This window comes from Anopheles moucheti, chromosome 3 (genome assembly GCF_943734755.1).
Source record: "Anopheles moucheti chromosome 3, idAnoMoucSN_F20_07, whole genome shotgun sequence".
In the NCBI taxonomy this organism is placed as follows: Eukaryota; Metazoa; Arthropoda; class Insecta; order Diptera; family Culicidae; genus Anopheles; species Anopheles moucheti.
Genome location: NC_069141.1, coordinates 4,774,013 through 4,784,756, shown reverse-complemented (window position 1 = coordinate 4,784,756; position 10,744 = coordinate 4,774,013). Strand labels below are relative to the sequence as shown.

At 47.5% G+C, this 10,744-nt stretch overlaps 1 protein-coding gene across 1 annotated transcript; it reads right to left on the bottom strand.

Moving 5' to 3' along the window:
- Positions 1-2,245: 2,245 nt before the first annotated feature.
- On the bottom strand, positions 2,246-3,689 carry LOC128304782 (tektin-2). The gene is made up of 3 exons (XM_053042012.1): positions 3,046-3,689; positions 2,755-2,977; positions 2,246-2,668 (listed from the first exon to the last, which is right to left on the bottom strand). Exons 1-3 carry the CDS (start codon positions 3,687-3,689, stop codon positions 2,246-2,248), a joined length of 1,290 nt encoding a protein of 429 aa, XP_052897972.1.
- Positions 3,690-10,744: the final 7,055 nt, after the last annotated feature.

Genomic DNA, 10,744 nt, shown 5'->3' with positions numbered 1-10,744 from the left:
CGTCGTTGACTCACTGTGCTCGTTCCGAGCTTTTTATAGCTCGCCAGTAAATCAACATAACATGTAGCACTGCCAAATAAATATCCCAAAATATGGTTTATTTAATTACGGGGTTTCAAACTAAAATTAATCATATGATTCATACTTCGCTACCTAACCGAGAGCGAGGTACGAGATGTCGATCGCCAAATTGTGCGGTTATCAGTGGAATGTATTTTTGGTCCAACGTACGGTGCTATATTTATAATCTGCACACAATGTCGTGTACGTCACGCGTGGATAAATACATCAAATGAATTTAAAGTTTGGCACGCTTTTGGGTTCAATTTTCTTCGTTTGCAGTGGAGTGAATCATCTACTTTTGAATAAATATAACCTCGATAGCTTTCGTAGTTCAAATAGAAGTTTAATTTGTCAACATGTTTTATGGTTGCAATTATTATTGTATCCCAGATATGAAAAAAGGTTTTCAGAGGCTATGATTCATTTTGGATTTAGGAAGTAGTTCAGTTATAAATTTAGAAGTCACATGAACATAAACATAATATTTTGTTTCCTTTATAACAACACTAATTTCAGCTTCCATTTAAAAAAAAAAAACAACTAAAAAATGGTTGAATGTCAACTTTACACGCTTTCGCTCACAACAATGTTGTGTACGTACATGCAAATTTGGGCCCATCCAGGTGCCTGAGTCTAGATTCCCAAAATATATTCACCATCACACTCGTCACATTTCCGGACGTAACAATATCCCATGAAAGAGCGTCTTTATGTCGTGCGCCAAGTGTCGCGCAGCATATGAAAATCGAACCCTTCGTGCACAGGTCTTGTGTCAAGTATTTAACACACCAATGGGGGTTTTCGCGTTTTTTTTTGTATGTAATTATTCTTCCATTCGCTCCCAACCGGATGTTTGTCTACGGGTGATAAAGTGTACGTAAACGCGCTAGGACCAACATTCGCAAACGTAAAAGGTGCAAAAAAGGGAGACATTCCCTTACATTCGCTGTGCTATCAAACACAAATGCTGGAGGGAATATCAAATGGAGGGTGTTTAAAGGATTCGTGAAGGTAGCTCGGTATAGCTTTCAGTGCTAAGGTGCTGCTCGGTAGGTCTAGTCAACCTGTACACACCGATGATAGTGTTCGTATCGAATACGGGGCCAATCGCACGATCGATTGCGGCTGTGAAATTTGTGGACACTACCGATACTCGGTAGGATCATGTTAACGCACCCGCAGTGGATGGAATCGGGAACGATCGTACATAATTTAACACTTAAAGCGCGATAACAGCCGAGTAAGTAGGACTAATTTTCCTACGAACCCGATATGAGAGAGAAACACCAGGAAGGTGTTTAGATATTTGAATATTTGAACGATTTTTTGATATTTGACGAACAAATTCATCACTAAGCTACGAAAATGAATTATTAGATACTGGAACGTAAAGTAAGGCAAGTTGTTAATACTAAGACTTTGAATTACTTAAATCGAATCAACGCAGAGATATCTCTAGGGAGATTAAGGCTTTTCCTCGTGAAATAATCACGGAGCCTTTCCAAATCGATCAGGCTGACGGAACATGGCGCACATGAACAGGGCGCCAAATAGACTAACAACTTATTTTCATTCCCGTCGCAAAAGCAATAACTCATAGAATTTGGTTATAAATCGAAGTTATGTATACAAAAAGAAAAATACATCCATTGGTGTTGGAAGCAAAACCAATTCGGTAAGGTATTGAGAAAGCTGGCACGCAGTGCTACCGTGTCTGAATGTAAAAGGAAACGTGATTTTATTATACCACTTGTTTGCTCTTTCCCACTACTCCAGATAGTGCAAACGGCGGTTGTACGCTGTCAAATTCAGCAGCAAGTAGCGACCATGCTCATATGGTTATGCACTGTTTTATTTCTATTTTGTTTAGTGCTTCAACTTCAGGTGCGCAAAACAAACTTCACTTTTTGCGTCCGTGCAGTGGTTGCACGCTGGAGTACTCTGACCGCGTGGTCTCTACCCGGCAGTGGAGCTAGGTGCTTGCTGTTTTAGGTGCAGTAAACCGGGGCAAAGTGTGAAAAGCATAACGAGCGATCTACAATAAGCTGCAAACAACTCTATTGAGGGAGCCCCGATAATCTCGTTGATTGGTTCCAATTTTCTATGACGCAATAATTTTGGATGCATGAATCCCTAACAGCATGTCTAATGGACGTACAGATATGGGCTAATCGAATCACGCCTATGTTTTGGGAATTTCATCCTCCACGCGTGACAAATGTATGTTGCGGTCGGTTTGCGTGGCCAGCCCACCGAACTCGCCCGTCTTGAGGCGACCGCGAAGATCCAGCGCCCGGATGTCGGTCATCAGCGAGTGCTGCTTGTTCTGCAGATCCTGATCGATCTTGTTCGCGTGATCCCGCAGCGCGTTGTACGTCGTTTTGGTAGCGTCGATCTTGGCGCGCAACGTTTTGATCGTGTCGCGAAGTTTCTGCACCTCATCGCACAACCCGTGGTAGGATTCGTCGATGCACAGCTCCATGCCGGAACGTTGGGCACGGTTCTCCAGACGCGTTTCCACCACCTTCAGCGCTTCGGTCTTCTGATCGTGGGCCCGCTCGAGTGTTTCGATCTCGCGCAGACACTTTGCCATCTCTTCCTTCATCTGGAAAAAAGATGGATTGGTAAGTTAGCTAAGGTTGAAGATAAGCCATGATGCCACATGGTTCAAGATGGGGTGGACCAGTGTACCTTCCCGAGCTGGTACTCGAGCTCGTTCCGTGCTCGCTGAGTTTCGAAGATACGCTTGCGCAGTGTGTGCGCGGTGCGATCCTGCTGGGCGCGTAGAATGTTGCGCGCTTTCTCACGCGTCGCAAACAGTGACTCGCGGATGGAGAAGGAATCCGATAGGGTGCACTCAGCGAGCGCCACCAGCTCCTCGCAGTACTCCAGCCAGTTGCCGTACGTGCAGGAGCTGAAAGGGAAACGGAATGTACTTAGCGAACGATGTGACATGTCGCGGCGCGCTATTGTGATCCATACTCCCTGGGGACCCGGGTCGGGTCCGTCTTGAACGAAACGTCCCCACAGTGCTGGTCCACCTGCAGCTGGTGCGAGTCGATCGACTGCGCCTCGTCCTTATCGGTCAGATCGAGCTCCAGCTTGAACTTGACCTCCTGCAGCCGATTCAGCTGCTCCCAGGCGGCCTGGTTCTGGTCACGCAGTAGCCGCTGGTTGTTCTCCACAATGCACAGCTCGTTCTTCAGCTCGGTATCACCGTCATCGTAGGTCAGCTCCGACCCCAACCGGCAGTCCCTCATACCGATGCACTCCGTCACCACCGTCAGCGGCGTAATGTGACCGTCCAGGTCACGCTCGGTGTTGGACTTTTCCTCCTTCAGCGCTTGGATTTCGTCCACCACGCGCTGCAGCATGATGCGCATCTTCTCCCGCCAGCGGTCCAGCTCCGCAACGCGGTCGGACAGCCGGTCATTGTTGTGGTACGTGTCCCAGTGCGTCTCGATGCGGGTCTCGTTGCGAAGATTGCGTGCCGAGTGCCGCAGCTCGAACGCATCCGAACGCTGCGTATAGGCCACATTCTTCAGCTGGGTCAACCGCGAATGCCAGTCGGCGAGACTGAGATGCTGAAGTGGCTTCTCAAACGTAACTGCCGCCTTGTTGGACATTTCTCTCGCTAGGGTCACTTTTGGAATCACACCAGCTAAAATCAAGAACCGGTCACACCAACTGAACAAGTCGAAGTGAAGCGAAAAAAACTACCGATTGTTTACCCCGGGGTACGACGCGACCACTGTTACTACGATTCGCTGCTAGGGAAACGTGTTAGGGTGCCCTCGATATGCGCAAAACATATTCGCCACACAGCAACCTGGAAGTTTTACCGGTGTGACGGATTTTTTTTTTGGCAAAACAAATAGGTTGAAGCATCGAAGCACGCGATGCGTCGGGGCTGTCACTGCACAAGGGACCTATAAAATTTGCACCCAATTTGTAGCCGGTTGATTCGTTTCGACAGTTGATGAGTTATTAGACAAAGCCGTCGCAGGGCCGTAAATCTATCGCCACTTGAGATTTCCACCTTCAGGGCGCATCGCCAGAAGTAGTGTTTTCGACGAAAGAATCGAAGAAGGTTTTATGAATTCTAAAGTTTTATCATATCTTTTCTTCCGGCACCTTAACTCGGAGCAGAGCGTCAAATGCGTCAAAGACGATGTCAACGAAGGGGTTTTCCAGTTCCGAACGTCAATTCGAGGTGTTAATAAATCTTTTGCATACTGGGGACGCTGGGGAGGTGCACTGAGCGGTCTCCAAGATAAGAAACTCTTCAGCATAACGACCGCAGTCTAAAGTCTCCACGTTGTGTTTGTGATTCCTGGAACGGCTTTTCCCCTCACTAGAATATCTATTTATGCGTGCCGGATTCATGCGCGGTCGGTATGGATACCGCGAAATCAGCCATAAAACAGGTTTACTGCTTGCTTAAAACCCGCGGTGAAATAGAAGGTTTTCCATGGTTCTGACTACCCTCGGCGGAAAAAGGATACCGATAAGGGAGGACAGTTTGCCGGAGGAAGAAAAAGAGGTGCTGTTAGTTCAAATGAATCTCGTATACCACGATTCAAGGGGTCTTTCGCGTCACCGGCACGATAATGCTAGTGAATAGAATGGGTTTGATTGATACATGCGTTGCGGTGCGATACATATCCATGGTATGGGTCGTTCAAAAATATCCTCCCTTGCTCTCACTGGTCTCAAATGCACCCCCCCCAGTCCCTTTGGCGTTGTTTACTTAGCAGATCTTGGCGCGGTACCAAGCGTTTGTCGGCTAAAAAACCCCCTAATGCGATCACCAGATATCCACGTGAGGCTTTCGTGAGTCTCGAAGATCTTAATCGATACGCTACCCTGCAACTGTGACCGAGTGGAAAATAGCGAGTACGCATTTGCGGGTATCCACCGGATTACGATACGCGTACGGTGGCTTCCCCCAAATGGTGGCTTGCTTGACAGGCGGCACGAGACGCGGGCGTGAAAGTAACCATTGGCGTGCGACTGATACGCGTACCGGCCGCTGGTCAGCGTGGTGCCCGGTCAAGCGTCCTCATGCTGGTGGGATATTTGGCCAGCTGCCCTGTGCGCGTCCATGTGCGCTATTGGATGTATGTGTGTGTCGACCCCGGCGGTGCGCTACTTCACTCCAATCACCTACTTATGATATCGGTCGCGGCCGATCTGTGGCTGCTCCCCGGCACATATCGACATGTTTGCCGCTAATGATGCATACATGCTGTTTCCGTGCCCACCGTCTGCCCCCTTACAAATAGCCTAACCAGCGTTTCGGGAGCTGCTGTCCACCGGAATGGGCCGTTTGATTGAGCAGTTTGTTTGAACCGTGAGCGGCAGCCCGGTTACGTGCGGTACTGGAAGTAGAAAAGGGCGCTCGAATGGAGCGTGGCCGGAGTGTCCAGTTATCACTTGCACCTTTCGAATGGTTGCTGTGCCAGCTGCAGACCGTTCGGAGGCGATTGTGCAATCGGCGGTTGTGTTAGACAGCACGCTACGCACGCATTTTCCGTACGTTGTGTCCTGTTCTAGCACAATCTTCACGGGTGATTTGTGTTGAGGAAGGTGGAAGAACAACAACCGCTTTAAGAACAACAAATAATACATTTAGCTCAACTTGAATTCCTAGAACTGTTTGAAGGTTTATATTACATAAAGATAATTTCTCAAGAATCTCTCAAGAATAGCAGATTTAGATTTTATTAATGCAAGTATGCAATTGGTTGACATCTCCTGGAGTTCAGGTTCGCTTTTGTAAAAAAGTCAACTGCTGCATAAATAAGTTCTCCGCTGCACAATTCCAGATGAGAGCAAGTCCGCCGACTACTTCAAAGTTGGAGATCAGAGGACTCATTTGCAATCGAGTATCAGCGTTGCGTACGTTAAGGGCAAACGGAGGTAAAAGTCGAACGATTGGAGTTCACAAGATAAGCGTGAACGGGGACCGATCGACTGGGACCTGGTCGCCGTACAGCCCAACGTGTTTGAACCGAACGGTCCTTGGGTTTGTAATATCACCCACTGCTACGAAGGATCGTGGTACAAGATCTGCTAGCGCCACGCCAGGTGTCCGACCACCTTCACACTGATCGACTGGGTTCGAAAAAAAGTGATAGTGGTGTGAAATCAAACACTACCTCCACTCGGCGATCGGGAGCAGATAGAAAGCCATGACCAGTGCGCATAAATCCGAACCCTAATATGTCGTTGGTAGGTTAGCGTTGAAGCACCTTCAGCTTTTCCTACACTTCCTACTGAGCTGCATAATATTCAAGGTAAGGCTAACCTTTTCCGTATGCACCCATTGTGATGGATTACGATGGGTTTGGCACATGCCGCCGGGCATGCCTTGGTGTGACATTAGAACACGGTTCTAAGCCCACCTACCAGGAAGATGATTGAGAATTGGTACCACGGGCATACCGAATCGGATCAAATGCTCACAAGAACCGAACGAAGCTTAGCGCAAATGCCTGGTGCAAAGTCAAACAGAACCCGATCACTTCCGCCGGCAAAACCGTGCTGTAAAGCGCTCGGAAAGCAATTAAACAATCAATCGAACCCTGTAAGCTTGCGGTGGTTTGGTTGAACGCAGGTTTGGGCGTGCGATCGTGCGCGCGTAAAGTGCAAGTGTAGCGAAACACATGTCAGACCGCTGAGGAAAGATCATTAATCATGCTCACACTCGCATCGTCTCGTCCTGCCCTCTAGGTGGAGTTCTCTGCCACCGGCGTCCCCGGTGGTCAAACTAGAAGTCGAGGAAGAGGCGAAGCGTCTAGAAGCGTGCTGCCGTGTTGCTTGAAGGGGTGCGCCACTAGCATGCTTGGTGAATTTGGGCAAATGTCAAAAAGGTGAAGCCAACTGATTTATTACTGAAGCTAACGTTGGTTCTGGACTTCCGACGCAGGGCGAGGGGCAAACAGGGCGGGGGCTGCGGCTACCGAAGTCCCTGCTGAAGACAGCCAGAGAATAAAAGTGCTCGATCAAATTCACGCCTCCCGGTGGGGTGGCTGTGTTTAGTGGCGTTTTGTCAAAATAAGTGTGTCTCGTAGGCCCCAGTGTCGCTCGGGACCTAGCGAGTCTCCGTTCGACCCTTCGACATCTTGCGCAGATCACGCGTATATGTTTAGAGTTGACTTGTTTTCCTTTTTTGCTTTTGATTGAACGATGCTCGAATGGCGATAAGTTCGATAGTCACGCTGGACGGATCGGCAACCACTGATACTAATGATCATGGCGCGAGTTCGTATGGAGATCGATCAAGTCTCCGCTGCTGGTAGCGACTACCGTGTGGGGTCAGTACGGTAATAGAGCGATCAGCCAAGATCGGGCAGCAGTAGCGGCGGGTAAGCGAAACATCTTAGCCTAATGCTATCGCGTATGATCAGTGGATGTCATCTGAAGTCTTGAGGCGTCCGCACGGCGATTGGAATTCTGTGGTGTACGGTTGAGAAAAGGGGGTCATTAAACCGGAATGGCAGCAGGTTGATGTGGTTGGTGCGCTTGCGATTGAAGGGCGCACGTTCGATAAGATGAGATCGATGAGCAACTCAAATGGGATCATAAAAATGGAGTTCAATGTTAAGTAAGGCTTTTTTTGGCTCTTTTTGTTATTTGATTGTGAATCATTTGACGCAGTTCTGGGTGTATATCATGGAATAATTACTTCGGACATTACAGTTCCCGAGATAATTTGATTAGTTTATTGTTTATCAAACTCGACTTAAATTCCCCTTGTCTAGCAGTCAGCTTTTATTCGAAAATAGATTTACTATGTTAATCGAAAGTAAAATAGACTCTAGCGAAACAATCTTTAATTACTCCTGATCATAACTCACGATTTTCGACATAAATGGTGCATTTATTGGATTTGGAAAATGATAGGGTGTAGCACGCGTGATCCACCTGTCCCACCCGGCCGACAAATATCCCGTTCGCACATGCGCACTCGCGGTGATTAGAATGTTTCACAGCCGTGGCAAATGTTTGCTACAATTTCTGCACGATATCAACCAGTGCACCGCAATGCAAGACGTGCACGTACGGTTTCGTCGCTCGCCGCAGCAAACCGGCGCCAGTTGCAAATTGAAAGCAAATCGGTCGCGATCCAATAAAGATAAGCGGGTTAATTATATTGTAGTGGTAATTAAAAGGAAAAATTAGATTACCCACCCGGGTGTCTCGTGCGGCCCCGAATGCCCATGTTCCCGGGTCCGGTATGCCACTTTTTCCGCTTCTTGCCAAACCGTTGCCGAAGCGCTCGGTTCGAAGAGGCTTAGAAACGCCAACCTGTTCCACCGTACCGAAACCGTTCCGTTGGCCGGTCGTACATTTCCACTCGCGACGGGAGAGAACTTCGGGAAGATATCAATCGGGAAACGGGTTTTTTCAGTTTCAATTAAGCGCTAGCCATACTGCCGCAGTACCGGGCGATCGAATGCACCGCCCGTGGTGGTCCGAAAACCGTCCTTCTCGGCGTCGTGGTCGTCGTGGTTTGAAAATTTGTCAGCCAGCCGCTCGGCCAAAGTTGCAATGTGCGGTGAAGGTTTGCGCAATGCATCGGGGTGGGTCGGCAGTGTAGTTTGTGGCCTCCTCCTATCGCGATGACGTACGAACATCGATCGAGGTTTGTAAAATTACCGACCGCACTAATCGTTGCACCTTCTGCACCAACCCGCGGTGGTATGATCATCCCACGCGTCCGGGTGGCAGTACTACAGTCAATTATTCAATCACTCAACGAACATCGGATCATAAATCAGGGCAAATAATGAGCCTTTCCCGGCCGAACCGATCCATCTGTTTTTTTTTCTCTCTCCAGCAGTAGAATCGACCTGTACCATTTATTTTTCAACCGGCTCGGCTCGTTTGCAGGTATGTTATAGACAGCGAGCGATTGATAGAGAGGCCGAAGGGAGGCGTAATGTAAATCACGAAACGCAATGAAAAGCGTTGAAAATGCGAAATTATGTAACGAGAAATTGATCATATTTGAATATGTCAGCAATAAACTGTTTCCACCGCTGTCGTCGTCGTTGTCGCCATCATCATCATCATCATCATCGCTGTCGTACCGGATCCGACGCAATGGCAACGAGCTTTTTGCGATGCAAAAGAAAGCAATAATGTCCAAGAAACTGGTCCAATCCAACCGCAAACGCACAAAGACCATCAGCGCTCGCTAATACAAACCTTTCATTTACGTTCAATAAAATAGAATTCCGCTGCAGAAAGATTTTACTTCCAGAGACGACGAACCCCGCACACCCCCGATACCGCGGGTGCTTTCGATTTCATGCATCCCATTCAACGCCAACGATTCCATTGGCCACTGATTCCGATGGTTCATGGTTTGTAAAGAATTAGCCTCAACATGTGAAACTCCATGCCGGTTGTCGCTTGTGTGTTGTGTTGGATTTCAATGACTGTTGCGTCCCATTTTCTTCACTGGATTGATTATTTTGTGTTGTTGGGATCGGTGGAAAGCTTTTCGCATTCTGTTTGCTGCATGCATGAGAGGGCACTGTTGGTGAAAGGGTTAATATGCCACACGGCTGTTGATGCGAGGGCGGAGACTGCTAACTGTCGACCGTGGCTGCTGCAGTTATCGATCATGGTTGAGCTAAAGGTATGGCGCGTACCATTACACTGTCTGGATCGATGGAAATTGAGTCGGTGTAAACAAATTTCTTGATGTGTATGGGAGTTGTTAGAAACACACTGAGCTTAAAGTAGAGTTGGGTCGCATTAAAAAAAATTTGTTCAGTTCGATCAGTTCTGTTCAGTGAACGATTCTCCACCACGAACGAATCAGTTCGCTCAAGTTCTATCTATAGTAATAACTGGTTCTAATTCTGGTTTAAGGGATGTTTTATAAAATTATATTAGATATTCCTTAAATTTTTAAGAAAAAAAAATAAAATGTTTCATTTAAGCTTATTGCGATATCAGTGACAAACATATGATAATATTCCTGCAACTGCATGCTGCCCTGAAAGATAAACCTTCATGGCTGGGATATTTACTTTCCAAACCTCTACAACCGATCATGTCCCAAACGTCCTTCGCATAGCCTTTAAAATGTTTCCCAAACTATCGTATCATAATTTCCATACAACTGTCACCAATCAATGGATCAATCAGTTGACGGGAATGTGTTGCATTGACAACCGCAGCCATGCCCTTTAAAGTAGTGCAACATTTGTGTGCGCCATGACCGGTACGACCGTCGGACTATCATTAGACTACGTCCAGCGCAGTGCGGACAAGCACTAATCAGGCAGTACTTGCCTTCCCGAACAGCATAGACCCGATCTCATTAGTCCCAATCACGAACATCATGCAGTTGGTGCAAAAACCGCACCGTAACACCTGAACACCGAAGGTACACCAAAAACAATATCCCCATAAACGTCCAGTTGGCTGAGTAATAAAATTGTGATTTGGCTACTAGCACCAGTTTACTAATCAGTAGCGGGTGTTGTAGCGTGCGCTGTTTTTTTCTTCCTCGCTGTTTGTGGCTTTTTTTGCTGCTTTCAGCTCGCGGTTTTTCCAAAGTGAATGCATACGATCGTAGTGAGGTGTGTATGGTTTTTTTTTCTTTCTCTTCTCGCTTCCCTTTCAATCAGGATCATAGGCCTAGGTAGCAACCGACCGG